The sequence below is a fragment of the Equus caballus genome, chromosome 13, assembly GCF_041296265.1.
Source record: "Equus caballus isolate H_3958 breed thoroughbred chromosome 13, TB-T2T, whole genome shotgun sequence".
In the NCBI taxonomy this organism is placed as follows: Eukaryota; Metazoa; Chordata; class Mammalia; order Perissodactyla; family Equidae; genus Equus; species Equus caballus.
Window position 1 is genome coordinate 49,984,040 of NC_091696.1, and position 19,570 is coordinate 50,003,609.

The window sequence follows — 19,570 nt, forward strand, 5'->3', positions numbered from 1 at the left end:
TTGTCCTCATCTTACGCCCTTTCCGCTTATCTGTAAATGATACACTGATCTCTTTCGAGGAGTCCTGCCCCACTGCGGCGCCAAGGCCTGCAGCCAAGACATGCCCTAATAAGGGGATGCTGAGGCCCCATCCCTCCCGCCGAGCGCACCTGGCCTGAGCAGGGTGGGTGGGCTGCAGGCTTTAGAGGAAGGTATCCCCGGACAGGGGTTTGCATCAGCTCTGGGCTCCCCTTCCCCTGCTGCCACACACTATCTGTGTGACAGGGGCCAGGGGCTCCTCTCTCCCTGGGCCCGTTCCCTGTCTCTGAAATAGAGCCAGTTCATTCCTGCCCCGTCTCCTCCCCGAGAGGGCGCGTCCCGCACACTAGAAAGCCTCCGGGGGCAAATCCGTGTACACAAAATCGCGGCTGTAGCCCCCAGGCCCCAGGCACTCACCGCGGGGCGGGGAGCAGACAGCGCGCAGCACGTGACTTCCCCACCCGCACCACCCGCCCCCGGCACCGGGGCGTGGCCTCGGGGGGCGGCCGAGCGGCGATTGGCCAGAGGGCAGGGCCGGCGGCGCGGGCGCGGAGGGAGAGGAGCCGGGGGCGTGGCCCGGCGGGCCGGAGCAGCCTGCGATTGGCCAGGGCGTGTCGGGGCGTGGCCGCGGGCGGCGGGCGGCGGGCGGCGGGCTGCGGGTGGGGCCGGAGGCGGCGGGAGGCACGGCTGGTCGCCTTGCACCTGAGAGCCGACGCCTGGGTCTTCGCAGCTGCGACCGCCGCCGTCCCTGCCGCCATGAACCGCTTCAGGGTGTCCAAGTTCCGGCACACGGAGGCCCGGCCGCCCCGCCGCGAGGTGAGCCCGACCCGCCGGCGCCCCTCGCCCGGCGGCCGCCCCCCCCCCAGCTCGCCGGGCTCCGCATGAGGACCCTCGAGCCCGCCGGCCCCGGGGCGCCCCCTTCAGGCCCGAGCCCGGCGTCCAGGCGCCCTGTCCCGGCCCGGCGGGCAGAGTCCGGCGCTCAAGGGACGCTCGCTGGCCGCTCCGTGAGCCCCGCCGTCCGTGGCCCGCCCGCCTCGCCTCGGGACCCCCGGGGCGGCGCAGCCCGTCCGGCCGGGGCCAAGGCCTGAGGCCTGCGAGGCTGCCTGCCTTCCCGGCTTCCGGTCGGCCTCGCCGGGGAGCCGCGGCTCCTCCTCCCTGCCGCCCCGATCGCCCCTGCCCGGGGATGGGGTGTGGGAGACATGCCCTCTCTGCGTGGCCTCGGCGAATGCGGCGTGTCAGCTGCAGAGAGGGAGCCCCTGGGCCAGAGGCGTGCCCCTCCCTCGGGTTTCCGCCGGCGCTTCCTCCTCTCGTGGCTGGCGCAAGCTCTTCCTTACTCGGTGATGCTACCAGGGGCTGGGTGGGGCCTGGGGAGGCTTGAGCAGGTGGTGCCCAGAGGAAGAGCTGAGCCAGGTGCCGCGTGTCGTCTCAGACCCCCGGAAAGGCAGCTCACCTGATGAGGGCTGTGCTTCAGAGATGATGCCAGCTGTGGTCTGCCACTCCCCGTGTTATTTAGAAGGCCTGGGAGTGTCCTCCAATAATTAAGCCTAGGAAGTGACCTCCAGTGACTCCATCAGGGGCCAAGGCACAGCAGGAGAGCCTGGGCCAGAAGCCCCGTTTTCATCTTCTGGGCAGTATTTCCTCGGCACCTCCCAGGTGCTGTTCCCAGCTGCTAGAACCACTACGGTGAACACGACAGCGTTTTCTTTCCTCTGTGCTGCCTACAGTCTCCTGAGGGAGACAGGCAGCAAGCAGACAGGCCTGCAGGGGTACTGCAAGTTTTAATAAGTGCACTGAAAACACACATCAGGGGCTGGGATGGAGATGGAGGTGGACGGTGAGGTGGGAGTTAATCTCAATAGGGTGGTCAGGGAAGGCTGCTGGGAGGAGGTGACATTTAAGCTGAGGCCAGAGGATAAGAAGCAGCCACCCACAGGAAGAGTGGGATGGGAAGAGCCTAGTGGAGGAATGGAAAGTGGGCCAGGGTGGATGGATGGAGGGCAGTGATGGGGATCACACATCATGGTGTCAGATGAGTCCAGAGCCGTCCTGCAGAGCCGGAGGGCCACAGGAAGAAGTTGGGTTATATTGTGAACGCAGTGGGGAGCCATCGAAAGATTGGAAGGGGGCGGTGGGTTGGGGAGAGAGGTGCTCAGCTTTGCATTATTACCGTCTCTCTTAGTGCAGCAAGTACTGCTTGGAGGGGTCTGGAGTGTACTTGAGGGGCCCTAGGGCTTGTTCCCAGGTGGGCCGCAGTCCAGCAAGGTAAACAGACAGGCATGGGACCAGGGATTACAGGGAGAGCTTAACACAGTTTATGTTAGAGAGATGCGAGAACAGGTGATCTGTTCTTTTGAAACATATTTCCTGTCACTGTATTTGTACAGTAAACGTGAATCAGGAGGGGAAAATAATGCAAGATGATGAGGTCCTACCCGTGGCAGGTGAACACTGAAACAGAAACTTGGGTGGTGGAGGTGGTTTCCAGGATGCTGTGGGTGGGTGGGCTGGGAAATACGGGTGCTCGATTGTCGGGCAGCAAGGAGGAGTGTTGCTTTGATATCAACAGAGAGAACATTTGGACCTCGTTGATCTTCGTTTCAGAGAAAGTGCTCCTCTGCTCTTCCGTGTGTGGGGCTGTTAACATCACGGCCTTTTCATGGGGGTGTGTCGTTCTTCCGTCTATGGGACTTTGTGGAAAGGCTTGATTTTTCCCTCTCTGACCTTGGGTGTTTTCTCCTGGGACTTGGTGGAGACCCCCATACTTGGTGGAGGCCTTCAGTAATGCTGAGGAAGTTGAGTCTGTCTTCTGTCTTAGGTACTTCTTTCTCTACTTCTCTCTCCCCATTTTAACAGAATCAGTTCCCTCCCACACACACACAAACACTGCCCAGTTAGCCTTTTGAGCTTTTTCAGCCTGAGCTCCCTTCTGACAGCCTCCTCACTCGTATTAGAGAACTGATTTAATAAGCAAAATTGCCCTCTTTATGACTTAGGTTATCATTTCAAGAACATTTTGTTTTCTAAGGGACTACTTGAGGCAGGACAGGGTTTGATCCAAAGCAATGAATCTCTAATGGTGCAGCTTTAAGGGAGAGTTCCCTGGATCACACTCTACCCTCAACTTTAGGCATTTGCAGAACCCTGGCCTTCACATTTCCCATTCTTTTTTCCAGGCCTGGATCAGTGACATTCGAACAGGAACCGCCCCCTCTTGTGGGAACCATATCAAATCCAGCTGCAGCTTGATCGCCTTCAACTCTGACCGTCCAGGTAGAGACGTGGACATGGATTCAGACATTGTCACCCTAGACCGAGTGGGAGAGAAGGGCAGACTCATTGCAGGCTAGAGGTTTGGAGGGGCTTTCGGGGCTCAGAGGTCAGTACCCCGCAGGGCCTTAGACTCCTACAAGCTGGTCCATGTGCAGTAATCAGATCAGTTTTGGTTAGGGCTTGTGTGTATATTTTGTAAAAACCACATTGGCTGTGGTGTCCAAGAGCATGACTAGGAGGGTGGGGAGAGGGCTGTCACCTTTGTTTCCAGCTGTTGCCATATGCTACCCACTCCTTGTCTGGGGTCAGCTGGGGTCGATAGGAACAGAAAGATTTGAAAAGCTCCCATATTATTTGGGCCTCCTGGTCACCAGTGATAATTAACTCAGGCCTCAAACTGACTTTGCAAAAATTGGGTACCTTTTTGCTTCGTATAACTAAGAAATCCAGGGGCTTCAGGCAGAGCTGTATCCAGAGGCTCACACATGCTGTTAGCCCTGACCTCTGTCCTGTCCCTTAGCTCTGTGGTCCTCTGGTGATGGCTTCTTTCTGAGATAAAGCTGGGAAAAGTGGTAACTGGTGGCCCAAACTGACCTCTAAGGACCCACAGTGCCAAAAAGAGACAACCACTTTCTCTAGTGTCTTCTGTACATCCAGTGTCATGCAGGCTCTTGTGTGGAGCAAGCACCTAACCTTGACCAATCACTGTGTCTAGAGGGGTGTGATCTTAGGATTGGTGGAGGCTCTGGGAAGGTCCAAGGCTGAGCTTTTGGGCCTCATGTTCCCTGGGTGTCCTGGGCAGGGAGGTAGATGGTCTCCATTAGGCCTGAAGTCAGAGCCCACATGTTTGTTTGACAGGTGTATTGGGCATCGTGCCTCTGGAAGGCCAGGGAGAGGACAAGAGACACGTGACCCACCTGGGCTGCCATTCAGGTGAGTGGGGTTTGGACCCAGGAAGTCTAGAACTTACCCCTTCCTCTCTGGGGCCAAGGATTTATATTCACCTGGTTTTACTGTCCTTTGGCTTGCGACGTCCCTTCTGTCATCCTCACTGTGCCTTCTGACAGATGGGGTCCAGATTGGAAGACTGGGTCCTGGTAGAGAATTCTGGCCTGGGCAGAAAGGAGGGGAGCTGGATGCTCCAGGTGGTCCAGCTGGGGGGAGGGGTATGTGCACCAGCCAGCACCAGGCTCCAGGCTGTTGCTGGCTCCCTGTCACTGCGGAGCACTCTGCCCTCTATGGTTCTTAGCTGTGTGTCCTTTCCTGCAACCCAGGAGACTACCTCTCGCCACCGGGCATCCTCCTCAGCCAGGCTGCTTAGGCCCCTCCAAGGAGGGGCTGGCTGGGCTGTAGGGCCAGAGAGGGATCCTCACAAAGAGAGCTTTTGTCTGCCGCGGCTGCTTCTGGGGGCGCCCGGCAGCCCGCCTGGCAGCCCGCCCACTCTGAGGAACAGTTTGCTCTCCTCGGGCTGCTGCAGCGCTGGCCCGGCTGCCTCCTCTCCCTGTCCAGCTGTGGCGGCTGTGGGTCCAGCCCTCTGGCCTGCATTGCTGGCCGCCTGTTTGGCTGCCTTGAGTGAGGGAAGGGGGCTGATTCTTGGTCCCTGGTTTCAGTGTGCGGCTCAGTGTAGGGGTCCAGGTGATGATGATGGTGGTTAATAAGGTAACAGTAGGGGGCTGGCCCAGTGGTGCAGCATTTAAGTTTGTACATTCTGCTTCTTGGCGGCCCGGGGTTCGCCAGTTCAGATCCCGGGTGCACCGATTGGCACGCCATGCTGTGGTAGGCATCCCACATATAAAGTAGAGAAGATGAGCATGGATGTTAGCTCAGAGCCAGTCTTCCTCAGCAAAAAGAGGAGGATTGGCAGCAGTTAGCTCAGGGCTAATCGTCCTCAAAAAAAATAAATAAGGTAATGGTAATGAAGATTGATGGAGAGCTCCCTATGTGCTAAGCATGTTATCTGCATTTTCTCATCCTTTTTTAAAGCTTTTTATGACAACTTTATTGAGGTATCGTTTACATACCATTAACTTTATTGTTTTAAGTGAAGAATTTGACTTTTATTAAAGTTATAGGGCTGTGTGTACCACCCTCCAGGTTTAGAACATTTCCCCAAAGATCCCTCGTGCCCCTTTGCAGTTAGTCCGTTTCCACCTCAGGGCCCGCAGCCTCTGGCAACCGTTGGTCTTTCGCCCTCTGCGGCAGGGGTCTGTATACTGCCGTTGTGGCCCAGTCTGGCCTGCCGCCTGTCTTTGTAGGGAGTTTGATTGGGACACAGCTATGCCTCTTCCGTGACAGTCGGCCTGTGGCTGTCTTTCCCGGCAACTGCAGCATCGAGTAGCTGTGACAGAGACCTTCTGGCCCTCAAAGCCTGAAACGTTGACTGCTTCCCACCATCCAGGGAATGTTTGCTGTCTCCTGCTCTGTAGGCTGGCCCTTTCTGGACATTTCCCATAAATGGAGTTATACCATACATAGTCTTCGAAGTCTGGCTTCTTTCACGTAGCGTAATGTTTTGAGGTCCATCTGTTGTAGCACGCATAAAAAGTCTGCTTTCTCATCCACTCTTACACTTTTTTTTAAGATTTTATTTTTTCCTTTTTCTCCCCAAAGCCCCTTGGTACGTAGTAGTATGCATTTTTTTTAGCTGTGAGTTTTTCTAGTTGTGGCATGGGGGATGCCACCCCAGCATGGCCTGATGAGCGGTGCCATGTCCGTGCCCAGGATCTGAACCGGGGAAACGCCAGGCCTCCGAGGTGGAGCATGCGAACTTAACCATTCGGCCATGGGACCGGCCTCCACTCTCAACTCTTTGGAGTAGGTTTTAAAGATGTTATTTTCCCTTTTTCTCCCCAAAGCCCCTTGGTACGTAGTAGTATGTATTTTTTTTAGCTGTGAGTTTTTCTAGTTGTGGCATGGGGGATGCCACCCCAGCATGGCCTGATGAGCGGTGCCATGTCCGTGCCCAGGATCTGAACCAGGGAAACGCCAGGCCTCCGAGGTGGAGCATGCGAACTTAACCATTCGGCCATGGGACCGGCCTCCACTCTCAACTCTTTGGAGTAGGTTTTAAAGATGTTATTTTCCCTTTTTCTCCCCAAAGCCCCCCTGGTACATAGTTGTGTATTTTTAGTTGTGGGTCTTTCTAGTTGTGGCATGTGGGATGCTGCCTCAGCATGGCTTGATGAGCGGTGCCATGTCGACACCCAGGATTCGAACCCGTGAAACCCTGGGCCTCTGTAGCAGAGCGCGTGAACTTAACTGCTTGGCCACAGGGCCAGCCCCCCTGAAGTAGATTTTAGAATAACCCATTTTTCACCTAAGAGAACTGAGGCTCAGAGAGATTAGGAACTTACCAACGTTGGCACTGCTGTTGGCAGAGCCAGGATCAGGTCTGTCTGACCCCCGTGTTCTTCGACACCATGTTTTTTGCTTCTTGATGCTGTTTACTTTTCGTGGAGCTGCCCCTGAGTAGGTGATGTCTGTGAAGTGGTGAGCCCCTTGTTACTGGAGGGCTCCAAGTAGAAGCTGGACCAGGCTTCTCTTGGCGAGTTGCGACCTCATAGTCGCTCTGACTCTTCAGAGCCTCTCTCTGCAGGCGCAGCCCTGCCAGGAAGCTGCTGTTGGGGTAGCTGAGCTGCGGCTCGCTCAGAACCTGTCTTTGAGGTCTCAGGCGCCATTCTGCCTTCTTAGGTGCCAGTGGTGGGGGGACTGTGGTGGGCTGACTGTGGTGGGCTGAACTCTGCCTGGGGCCCTGCCTTCAGGGCTACCTTCTGCCTCTTGGCTCAGGGCCAAGCAGCCCTTCAGCCCAGCTGCCCTGGGGAGCAGAGGGCTGGGAAGTATTTAGAGAGCGTCTGGGCTGTGGGGAGGTGGCTTGGGGCCTGCTCCTATTTGGGAAAGGCCATGTTGGACTGAGGTTGTAGGTTCTAGAACTGGACTGCTAGCCTGAATCTCAGCTTCTCCCCTTCTTAGCTGTGCAGCTCTGGGCAGCTTACTTAACCTCTCTGTCCTGGTGTCCTCATCCTCCAGTTGGGGATGATGCTACAGTGCCATCCTGGGGGTTGTGAGGACTTGGTGAGATAAGTGCACTTAAAGGACACGGGCCTGCTGGCACAGCTGAGTGCTCAGATTGGCCGTATTGCTGCTTCTCATTTCCTTGGGAGAGCCAGGCTGCCGCACCTGGCCTGGGCCCTGCACTGTCCAGGGCAGAGCCTGCAGGGCAGGGTGGCCGGGTTTCTGCGCCTGGAAGTCCCCCCAGCCCCCCTGCATCTGTGATGTCCTAACACGTACCAGCCCTCCACATCCTCCAGGGCCCACCACGCCCCATCCACGAAGCCTGCCCTGACCCCTGATCTTAGGGTCCCCCCTGCGTGCCAGCCGGCCTCTTGCTGTGTCTGCAGAGACGTGTGTGTCTCCCCTTGGAGGTGGTGAGGGTCCGTTAGAGCTGGTGGCGTCTGTCCCGTTTGTGAATCCCTCATGGGCCCAGAGCAGGGACTGGCTCTTGTGTTCACTCACCTGGGCTGGGCCCTGGAATGGGGCGAGTGTAGGTGTCTGGTAATCCGAGGAGCTCCCTGCCCATTGTCCCGCTGACTTCCCGATGCCGGGCCCTTGGCCACGCTGGGGCTGCAGGGCTCTCAGGGACATATGTCACAGGCAGGGGCCTATGGCTTTTGCTATTATTTCCAGAGGTGTGCTCCCTCTTGGACTTGTTGCCTGCTGAGATGTGGGCAGAGGCGTTGCCTCAGAAACCCTGGGCTGTGATTCCTGGCCTCGAGGGGAGATCACTTTGGGATGGAAATGGGACATTCTGGTGGGTTCTCTTGGGACCTGTGTCAGCCTTCGCTCTCCCACAGACCTGGTCACGGACCTGGACTTCTCTCCCTTTGATGACTTCCTCCTGGCCACAGGCTCAGCCGACAGGACGGTGAGTGGAGCTGCTGAAAGAGCTGCTTGATGCCCCTCCCACCTGTAGCTGGGGGCTCAGAAGGCCCCCGGGGCCCTGCTCCCTCCCAGTCCAGTCCCTCCCACTCCCCTCCAGGGCCCTCGGTCCCTCCGGCCCCTCTACAGGCTTTCAGGGCTGGGCTAGCCCGGACTTTCTCAGTTCCTCAACCCACGCTGGCTCCCAGGTGCTCCCGTGCGCTTGCCCAGAGCCGTGGCTGTGACCTGTTGTGTTGCTTAGCTGCCTAAGGAGAGCAGGGCTGCCGTGGTTTGGGAGGCCCAGAGGAGATAGACCAGAGCCATGGGCTCCCCAACAGTCACGTCTCCCCCGCCAGCCTCTAACCACATACTGTGATCCTGAGCCAGGTTCCCCTCCCTTCCCCAACATAGGGTACCCCTGGGGCAGCGGGGCCCCGCCCAGTCCTCGCAGCTCACAGACTGCTCCTTCCCGCAGGTGAAACTGTGGCGGCTGCCAGCCCCTGGCCAGGCGCTGCCCTCAGGGCCCGGGCTGGTACTGGGCCCTGAGGATGTCCAGGTGGAGGTGCTGCAGTTCCACCCCACTGTGGATGGCGTCCTGGTGAGCGCGGCGGGCACGGCTGTGAAGGTCTGGGATGTCGCCAAGCAGCAGCCCCTCACAGGTACGGCCACACTGGCCAACCCCTCCTGGGCAGCCCCCATCTGGATAGCAGTTTCTTTGTTTCTTTGTGGTGACATGAGTTTTCAGTATGTCTCAAAGTTTCACGTGTGTGTAGCGAAACCGTGGTAAGATTCTGGAAGGCTCTTTACAAACACCCCGTCCCTCCCTGCTTCCTGTGGGCATCTGTTTTCATCTCACCCAGCTGTTTTTTCTGATTTTTCCTCTGTATGTTTAAATAATTTCCTTATACTGTTATTTCTTGAGTCGTATGTCATTTCAGTTTTGAAAACAAACTACTAACTGCTGCCCTGGGAGATGAGGATTTTGCTGTCTTATAGCCTCTGCTCCCAGCATGCTTCTCCTCTCATTTTCCCAAGATAGGTTGTCCTAGTCCATTCTGGCTGCCATGTCAAAATGCCATTGACTGGGTGGCTTATAAATGACAGGAATTTATTTCTTAGAGTTCTGGAGGCTGGGAGTCTAAGATCAAGGCTCCAGCAGATTCGGTGTCTGGTGAGGCTGCTTCCTGGTTCAGAGCTGGCCGTCTTCTCACTGTGTCCTCACATGGAGGCAGGGGCAAGGGAGCTCTCTGGGGTCTCTTTTGTAAGGGCACCAGTCCCATTCATGAGGCCTCATCCTCCTGACCTAATCACCTCCCAAAGGGCCTGCCTCCAAATTCCTTCACAGTGGGGGTTAGGTTTCAACATGGCAATTTTGGGGGGACACCAACATTCAGGCCGCGCATAGATGATGACAACTTTGAGTCAGATTTCTTAGTATCAGAATGGCTATGACCCTGCAGTGTGACCTACAGCTGAGCCCAGGTTTTTCTGTGGTAGCATCACAGAGTCCTTGCCACAGAGTCCTCCTTGACATGCTCATCCCCATTGAGGGTAAAGACACGAAGCTCAGAGAGTTGAAGGGTGGACTTGCCCCTCAGGGCTGTGCAGAGTATCCCGGCTGGTTAAGCTCACTGTGGTGATGTCCCCACCTCTGGGGCTGGGACCCAGGGCTGTCAGTAGTGTAACTGGGTATCTCAAAGTTCCCTCCTGACAGCATCAGTTACTGAGAACTCAGCCAGTGCCCACTATGGAGTCATCTTGTGCCACAAGAGAGGTGAACTATAAGGTGCAGGCCTTGCCCCCAAAGAGTTCCTGGTGAAGTCGAGGAGACCAGCCTAACCCTTGCAGCAGAGATGAAGGTCACCAGGCAGTATGTTATTAGGGAGTCACTCCAGCTGTAACTGCTATCTCTCAAGCCCCTCTCCTGTGCCCAGTACTGTGCTGAGGGATTCATGGCTCTTCAGCACAGCACAGCCGTTCCACTGGGGGGTGTCGCCATTCCCAAGCACCAGACGAGGTAAAATAACTTGGCTAAAACCATGGTGCCGGGAGGTGGCAGGCTGGGATTAACCTCAGTAGAGTAAACCTTGGCATAGTAGTTATCTATTGTTGCAGAACAGATTACCCCAAAATGTAGAGGCTTAAAACAACTGTAAACATTTATTATCTCAGTTTCTGAGGAATTTGAGAGCAGCTTAGCTGGGTGGTTCTGTCTTGGAGTTTCTTGTGAAGTTGCAGTCGAGATGTCCACTGGGGCTGCTGTCATCTGAAGGCTTGACTGGGGCAGAAGGATCCACTTCCAAGATGGTCACTCACACAGTGATGGCTGTGGGCAGGAGGCCTCAGTTTCCTCCCATGTGGGCCCTCTCCGTGAGCGGCTTGAGTGCCCTCCCAACATGGTGGCCAGCTTCCCCTGGTGAACAATCCGAGAGAAAGGGAGCAAGGAGGAAGCCACAGTGCCTTTTATGACCGAGCTTTGGAAGTCACTTACCATCACTTCCACCAAATTCTCTTTGTTAGAAGTGAGTCACTGAGTCTTGCTCATAGGGAGAGGAGGGGAATTGGGCTCGATGTTTTGAAGGGAGAGTCTGTTAGTTTCCTGGGGCTGCTCTAGTGAGGACCACAAACAGAGTGGCTTAAAATAACAGAAATTTATTATCTCATGATTCTGGAGACCAGAATTCTGAAATCAGAGTGTTGGCAGGGCTGGTTCCTTCTGAGGCCGCAAGGAAGAATCTGCTGTGTTCCTGTCCCGGCTTCTGTGGCCTCAGGCGTTCCGTGGCTTGTAGACGGCCGTCTCCTCCCAGTGTCTTCACATCATCTTCCTCTGTGTGTGTCCATTTCTGTGTCCAATTCCTTTTCACAAGGACACCAGTCATATTGGATTAGGACCCACTCTAATGACCTCATCTTAACTTGATCATCTGCAAAGACCCTATTTCCAAATAAGGTCACCTTCACAGGTGCTGAGGGACTTCGGCATCTTTTAGGGAGGACACGATTCAGCCTATAACAGGAGGAGTGTCAAAGAATTTGTGGACGCATTTCAAAACCGTCACACTGAGGGAGGAGCTGGGATGGCCTGAGCAGAGGCCTGGGGCAGGAGTGTGTGTGTGACACATCTGAGGGCTGGTGTGACCCAGGTGCGCGGTGTTGGTGAGTGACTGGAAATGAGAGCCAGGCCGGGGAGCAGGCAGCCTTGGAAGGTTGTTGAGTGGAAGCAGGTCCTGACGAGGGCAGGGCTGAGGGAAGAAGCCCCCAGGTGCAATGCTGCATGTCTGGAAGGAGCTGTTGCCCTTGCTTTTCCCCCTGGAAAGGAGCCTTGCAGCTGCTGCTTCTGCCCCGGGGAGTTACCCCAAGCCAGGCCCGCCCGCACCCGCTTCCCTGGTGCCCCTGTTGCCTGGGATGGGGTGGGGGACCCTGGACCCCTTCCTGACTTTGGCTGCTTCTCTGCAGAGCTGGCAGCCCACGGGGACCTGGTGCAGGGCGCTGCCTGGAGCCGGGACGGAGCCCTGGTGGGCACGACATGCAAGGTAAGCAAACAGCGGTGAGACTCGAGCAGGTGCCAGCGGGGGCCTGAGGTGTGTCCGTCTCTGCAGGGGCCATCCTGTTGCAGAGCACCAGTCCTGGGCTGTTCCTGTCATGCTCAGGGGCATTCATGGGACAGAAGAGCACCAAGGTCACGATGGGCATTTGTGAGCACCCTAACCCTCCCCCACCTCAGCTGCCTTCACACCTTCTGGTTTGCACCTGCATCTGGCCCCTTCTCCACCTTGGTACCAGGGCCTGAGGTCCCTATCAGATAAAGACCCAGGTGAAGCCGCACGCTGGCCATGCTGAGCCCTGGTTTGTGCGATCTGGCTTCAACCTCGCCTGGCTACCTATTTGCTTTATCCAATCTGCCTGCTTTTCTGTGAGGGGGTGTTAAGCAGCATCCGTACATGTGGCACTGTGCCAGCCCCCACATCCAGTGAGCAGGCCTGGAGGTCCTTGCTAATGCCAGACCCTGTGTCCCCTTGGACCCATGCTGGTGGAGTGGCCAATGTGGATTAGGGGGTCGTACAGATGAAACGATAATTGTGACTTGTGATACAGGCTCTGAAAGAGGGACATGAGGTGCTTTGAGCTGGTTGGAGAGGCTGGGAGACCAACAGGGGCTCAGAAGGGAGGGTTGATGGCGTGGCGCAGGGAGAGCACCCTGCACAGGGAGCTGCAGGTGCAGAGGCAGGGCTGGGAGCGGAGAGCAGAGGGTGCAGGCCCCAGTCACTTGCACAGGGTTGTACTTGTTACTGTAGAAGCAAGGGGAAAGCACTGGAGCGTTTAAAGCCAGAGAGGGGTGGGCCGTGGCGTGAGGGGAGCAGATTTGCATTGTGAAAGCTCCCCAGCTGCACTGTGGACAGGGCATTGCAGGGGTGGGCGATATCTACAAATGAAGGTGGGACAACTTCCAGGGGAGACGGAGCGTCCTGGGCCAGGGGTGGAGCAGACAGAGAGGCGGGAGACTTGGGGAGGAGAGAGCTGTGGTGTTGGTGATGGGCTGGAGTGAGGAGTAGGGGATCATGAGGATGGCTCATGGGTTACAGGCTGCAGGAGAGGCCTGCCACAAAGACAGGGTGCTTCCAGGTATGGTTGTGGGCCTTTTGGGCTAGGGGTACCTGGGATCTCCAAGCAGAGTTGTCACTTGAGTCCATGGACTGGGGCTCTGAGCAGTGGTCTGAGCTGCAGGTGGAAGTGCAGGCGTCATCTGTGTTTATGTGGCACTTGTGGAGCGATGGGGGGGTGTTCCCGAGAGGAAGAGAAGGACATGAGAAGAAGAGGGTAGAGTGAGCCAGGAGGAAGGATGGGAACCTGCAAAGGAGACAGAAAGAGCTGCCTGGTGGGAGGAAGGAAGCCAAGAGAGGGCTGGCTGTCTGTGCCTTGAGACCCAAGGTGAGAGGGTTTCCCCAGGGAGATGGCAGGGACCACCAGGGAGAGTCTGCTAAGAGGTGGATGCCATGTACCTGTTGGATTTGGGGACATGGGCAACCTTCAGGACCTTCTAGGATGTGCTGTGTCCTGGAGCACCTGTGATGGACGGGTGGAAGGTAAAGAAAAAGAGCCTCAGGGCACCTTCTGCGACGCGTGGTGGGAGGGGGAATAAGCTGGCCAGGGGGTTGGAGGTGAGGTCCCCTCTGAAGGAGAAATGTGGGGTTTGCATACTTGGGGGATCCTATTTCGAACTTCCTCTTCTTTTCTCTGCCTTCTTAGAAGCCCCATGAGAGGTAAGTAAGACTGGGCTGCTGGCCCCCAGGAAGCCCCTGCAAGGGCAAGGCGGTCATGGTCACAGTCACATAGCCGTGGCCTGGTAGCACTGGTGAGCACAGCTTCCCGGGGACAGTGCATTGGGGCTGCCCTCCTGAGGAGGAGGGGACAGGCCTCCCAGGCAGAGGGACCAGCCTAGACAGAGTCCTGCGTTTAGGCTGTGACTCCCCTTCCAATGGGAAACCCTCTCTGCCCTGCGTTTCCATGGTATGTGGGTGAGGGAGACAGACAGACAGATAGATGCTCAGAATGGGATAGAGGGAGGAGGGAAGGGTCATCACAGGAGGGTTTTACTTTACGATCACCAAAGTATGGTAGTTTGTGCTTGTTTCACGAATTTTGGAGAGCAGTGAAAAAATGAAGAGCAAGAAAAAGAATCACCCATCATCCTTCCCCGCCCTCCCCCCCCACTGCCTGGGACAGCGCCTGTCACCGTTTGCTATCTTTCTCTCGAGCTTTTTCTAAGGCATCTTTTTCTGTATGTGTTGAAGTCATACTCGCTGTTACTCTATCCTGCATTTTTTTGTTCAGCATAATAATCATTTTCCCCAGTTCATCAAAAATGTAACAGATGTCACAGGAAATGTTGTACAGACTTACCAGTTTACTCAGTCAAGCCCCTGTTGTCAGATGTGTGGGTTACTTCCACTTTTTGTCACTGTGTTATACATTTGTAGCGTTTGAATGTATTTGTATAGAGATTTTTTCTCTTGTCTTCTGTGTGACTTTCTTAGCCTAGGGCAGGGGCTGGCAAACTTCCGTAAAGGGCCAGAGAGTAAATGCTTTGGGTTTTGCAGGCCACACCGTCTCTGTCAGCACTGCCTTGTAACAAAGCAGCAGCCACGGACGGGTAAACGATGGGAGAGGCCATGTTTAGTAAAAGCACTTGTAGAACTAGGCCTGGGGCCCGGATCCCTACCAGGGACGGGCCAGCACTTGTGGGCCATCGAGAGTTTGAGGGTGGTTGATACATTTTAACCAGCGGCTTTCCAGAGGGGAGGTGCAGCTCCCCTGGGGCTGTCCTGTGGAGGTTGTGGGTTTCAGTTTGAGCTTTGGGAGGAGACTCATGTGTCCCCTGTGTGCCCCTGGGCGAGCAGTCCCACCCTCTGAGCCTGTACTGCTCACCTGGAAATGGATGCCTCAGGGGTGCTGGTCCCACAGGGCTGAGTTCACGTGACAGGGCCCTGGCTCTGGGCCACCTGCTGCTGCTCGGCCTCACAGCTGCAGTGGATGCCTGAGGGGATCAGAGCCATGTGACAGATGGGGTCTGTGACAGGAGGGTGGCAGGAAGGTACGTGGTTTCACCAGTAACAGAGCAGCCCTGGGCAGACGGGGGCAGCATCCTCAGTGGGGGGACAGGTGTGACCTCCACGTTCTATGACTGCTCTGAGCAGAGACTGTTCTCATTGGCCCTCGCTCACGCACATCAGCCTGCCTGAGAGGGAGGAAGGAAGCCTAGGGCGCAGGGCAAGCTGGGGCCACTTCTGTTAGAGCTTACTCAGGCCGCATGGCTGGACTGCCTCCCAGGGAGGGTGCCCTGCTGACCACCCCGGCCTTAGGCTGACACCTGGCAGGAGGTGACTCCTCTGAGCCTTGCGTCCTCTGCCCAGTGTCTCCTGGCTCCAGTCCTCCACCCCAGCCCCAACCTGGATGTCTGGGGGCTTGACATGTGTCGCTTCCAGTGGTGCAGCCAGAGGCGCCTCCCGTCCCCAGAGCTGGGGACTGGTGTGAACCTGCAGAGCCCCCAGCGTGGCTGAGTCTGGTTTTGACAAGGCTGCAAAGGGATCGATTAGGACGGAGGGACGGTTCCCAGGGATTCCTGCCAATTGGGAGCCTGGTGAGGAGCGCCAGCAGGGGGAGCTGCAGGCAGGGGTGGGCAGGGTGGGCTGAGCCAGGCACGAGGCACAGGAGATTTTTGTTCTGAGAGCTTTGGGCACTGTGGGGGGGGGGGGGGGTTCGGGGGGGCGGGGTATGTGGTTGGATGGCATTCTGGAGCAGGGCGAGAAGGGACGTGGGGAGACAGTAGGGAGAAGTTCAGCCCCCAGGTGAGCGAGCAGTGCAGCTGCCAGGCCTCGGTGACTGGACGTGGGCGGGGAGAAGGAGGCGAGAGTGACTTCCTGGGTGGTGGTGGAGCACCTGAGGACTTGGAATCCCAGGAGGGAGGTGTCAGGTCCGGGGGTTGTGTGCAGAGGGTTTATTGAGGAAGTTCGAGGGAGCTGTCCCACGTTGAGGCAGGGGAGCCAGACCCTGTCCTGATACTGACCAGTCATCGGACATGTGGGCCCCAGTACCAGGAGGGGTGCACAGCTATGAGCCCTCAGCACCGGGGACAGAGCAATGAGCCACAAGCCCCGCAGTCACTGCAGTCCCCCAGTGCTGCTGGGACCGCTTGCTCCTTGTCTCAAGTTCACGCCCTGGGGAGAGCTTTTCCAGGGTCTGGCTGGAATCTTACAGGAGGAAAGGTAGGGGGAGGAGCCCCCCATGCGGCTGGTCTTGGGCTCGCATCCGGGGCTGGCCCCCTCCTGGTCACTGAGGGGGTTTCATGGTGTGGTCGTCCAGCCCCTCCTCCCTGAGCCGTCGAGCCCCACTTACTGTCAAAATTGGTCACAGAGTGCCCCATGGTGTCCTGCCACCTCCTGCTGGCGTGGTGACTCCACTTGTTGCTTGCTGGTGTGTTTCAGGAGGAAGAGCTAGTGTGACCAGGCCACTGTGAGTGGACACAGCTCAGAGTCCAGTGGAACTCTCCTGTTCCTTCTAGACCCAGAGAGCCTAAAGTCATGGGGACGAGAAGCACAGATTTCTTGAGTGGGTCACTGGAGTGGTGCCGAGAGGAGAGCCACCCCTACATCTTCCCGGACCTGTACAATGCTGTTGATCTGGGTACTGCTGATCTGGGTCTGCATCCTGGCAGAGGATGCTATTCTCACAGGATGTTACCATCACCTATCACCAAGACCTGGGTAGGCACCATGGTCTTGCGTCCACTGCCACCCTCCTCTGCCGTAAGGGGTGGTGCCTCGGGATCCTGGGTGGGTACAGTCAACACCGAAACCCTTAGGGAATGGTGCAGGAGGGGAGGCTGCCACCTGTGATTGCAGGCCAGGTGGAAGTGCCTGTGGGTTTGTCCTGACTATGTAGGGGTAGCTGGTGGGTGGGCCTGCCCTCAGCAGGAGGGAGCCTGAGCCCTTCTTGGCCAGTGGTCAGTGGGCTAGACTCTGGGTTTGCGCACAAGGCTGCCTGATTTGGGCCAGGTGTGGGGCACGCTCTGCTTCCCCTCAGAGCCTCCTTCATCTCGGCACCATCTCTCTCCTGGTTGGGCACCTCCCTGGCCACTTGGTTCTAACTCCCATCCTGGCTTGGAGCAGCTCTACCTCCCAGGACCCTCGATTCTCCTGCAAGGCCTGGGCCCGGGCCTTACTGAAGCCCCTTCCTGCTCCCTTCCCAGCTCCTCTGGCGGAGGGAAGAGGCAGGCGGCCGCTAGGGGGCGTGCCGGCCTCATAGATGGAGGCTTGGGCCCCTGAGCTCCCACTCTGCCTGGGCGGTTGGGCCTCTGAGCCCAGTGCCGACATGTACCTGGGCCGCGCAATACCACCCCCTCCGCCTGGGCCCGCAGGCCCCCATCAGCACCAGGCCAGCCTCCAGTGCCCAGTCTGAACCCTGGTCTGAACCCAACATCCAGCTCGTGCACTCATGGCCTAGCTGCCTTTAGGGAGCGCCCGTGTGCCAAGAACTATGACTCTGACCCGTGAGAGGTGCTGCCACCATCCCTATCCTTCCGAGTGCTCAGGGTTTACCCAGGTCACAGAGCGCGTCAGTGGTGGAGCTGGTGTTCAAACCCAGGCTGTGTGGCTCTTCCCGGCGGCTCTCTCGCTCAGGTGAGAGTGACCCTTGCTGCCAGGAGGCAGTCTCTCTTGCCCGTCCTCTGTCTCTCCCTATCCTCTCTGTCTCTTGCTGCCCTGTCTGTCTCTGTCCTCTATTTCTAGTTGTTCTCTCTCGTCCCTTGCTGTCTTTCCTCTGTCTATAGTTGTCCCCTTTGTCCCTCTCTGTCTCTCTTTGTCCTCTATCTCCCTCCATCCCCTCTCTTTCTCTCTTTGTCCTCTCTCTGTCTTTCTCTCATCCCCTCTCTTTCTCTCTCTGTTTTTCTCTCTGTCCTTCACTGTTTCTCTTTGTCTCTTTCTGTCTTCTCTCTTTCTCTCTTTGTCCTCTCTCTGTCTAACTCTCTCTGTGCCCTCTCTTTCTCTGTCCCTCACTGTTTCTGTCTCTCTCTGTCCCCTTTGCTTCTCTCTCCATCCTCTCTTTGTCTCTCTCTCTCCTCTCTTTCTCTCTCTGTCCCTCTCTGTTTCTCTCTCTCCTCTCTCTCTCTCACTGTTCTTTTTGCCTGTCTCAGTCCTCTGTCCCTCGCTGGCCTCATCTGTCCCATCTCTGTCTCTAACCAGCCTCCTCCTGAGCCTGAGGCTGTGTAGTGGAGTGGCGCTTCAGAGCTCATCCCTGGACTGTGCCTGTGCTGCCTGGCATGCGCCAGGTGCTTAGTATACTGCAGCTGGGAAGCTTTGCCAGGACTGACCCAAGAGCCCTGGAACCCCACCAGGTGTGTCAGGAAGGCCTGGGACTGACCTGCCAGGGGAGACCTGGCTTTCAAGGCATCTCCAGGCTGGCCACCTCTGTTCCCGTTGTACGCTCTCCTCGCATGGCCTTGTCTTCCCCTCGCTGTCATATGCCAGCAAGTTCCTGTCTCCGCATCTTTGCTCAAGCTGTTCCACCTCCCTCAAATGCCTTTCCCTTCCCAACACAAGCTCTGCTTGTCCTTCGAGGTACAGCTCAGGTCCAAGTTCCTCCCTGAAGTTTCCCGTAACCACCTTTGGGTCACAGAGTTCAGCACTGGGCAGGGACTGTTGGCTATCTCTGCATCCCAAGGACCCAGGCAGGGGCCAGACAGAAACGTTGGGCAGATAGTACCAGGAGTTCCCGTACCCTCCCTCCCCGCTCCATCTGGCCTGGTGCGGTGCATTTGTTACAGTTAAACAAATATTTCTACGTTAACTAAAGCTCATCGTTTACATTAGGGTTCACTCTTGATGTTATGCATCTTGTGGGTTTTCACAGATGCATGATGTCATGTGCCCACCATCACAGCGTCAGGCAGAATGGTTTCACCGCCCCGAAAGTGCCCCATGCTTCACCTCGCCATCCCTCCCTCCCACTCCAAAACCACTGGCAACCGCTGATCCTTTTGCCGTCTCGATGAGATTTCCCTTCTGAATGTCGTGTTGTTGGAATCATACAATATGGAGCCTTTCCAGATTGGCTTCTTTCACTTAGTAATAGGCATTTATGGGTCCTCCACATCTTTTTGTGGACTGATGGTTATTTTTTTTTATTGTGGTAAAAAACACATATCATAAAATTTACCATCTTAACCATTTCTAAGTACACAGTTCAGTAATGTTGTGTGTTTACGTTGTTGGGAAACAGATCTCCAGAACTTAAATTCTATACCCATTGAACAACTCCCCTTTTCCCCCTTCCTTCCAGCCCCTGGTAACTACCATTCTACTTTCTGTATGTATGGATTTGACTTTTTTTTTTTTTGAGAAAGATTAGCCCTGAGCTAACATCTGCTGCCAATCCTCCTCTTTTTGCTGAGGAAGACTGGCCCTGAGCTAACATTTGTGCCCATCTTCCTCTGCTTTATATGTGGGATGCCTGCTACAGCATGGCTGACAAGCGGTGCCATGTCTGCACCCAGGATCCGAACTGGTGAACCCTGGGCCACCAAGAAGAGGAACGTGCTCACTTAACTGCTACGCCACCAGGCTGGCCGCATGTCTGGCTTATTTTATTTGGCGTAATGTCCTCCAGGTTCATCCGTGTTGTAGCACGTGGCAAGATTTCACTTTTCAGACTGAAGAACATTCCAGTGTACGTGCATTCCACGTTTTGCTTATCCTTTCATCTGTTAAGGGACACTTGGGGTTCCTCCACCTCTAAGCTGTTATGAATAATGCTGCTGTGAACATGGGTGTGCAAATGTCTCTTCATGACCCTGTTTTCAGTTATTTTGGATATA

At 56.3% G+C, this 19,570-nt stretch overlaps 1 protein-coding gene across 5 annotated transcripts in view; it reads left to right on the top strand.

Moving 5' to 3' along the window:
* Window positions 1–640: 640 nt before the first annotated feature.
* The window catches only part of CORO7 (coronin 7), a 58,957-nt gene continuing 40,027 nt past the window's right edge, over window positions 641–19,570 (top strand). For 3 of the 5 annotated variants that reach the window (XM_070232318.1, XM_070232320.1, XM_070232319.1), the window contains exons 1-6: window positions 646–834; window positions 3,192–3,288; window positions 4,147–4,221; window positions 8,139–8,209; window positions 8,678–8,861; window positions 11,659–11,735. In XM_070232318.1, the coding sequence (XP_070088419.1) occupies window positions 775–834; window positions 3,192–3,288; window positions 4,147–4,221; window positions 8,139–8,209; window positions 8,678–8,861; window positions 11,659–11,735 (564 nt within the window). In that variant the 5' untranslated portion in view covers window positions 646–774. Of the gene's footprint in view, window positions 835–3,191; window positions 3,289–4,146; window positions 4,222–8,138; window positions 8,210–8,677; window positions 8,862–11,658; window positions 11,736–16,184; window positions 16,464–19,570 lie in introns of those variants that run through there. The other 2 variants (XM_023616409.2, XM_070232321.1) reach the window with 2 other exon arrangements.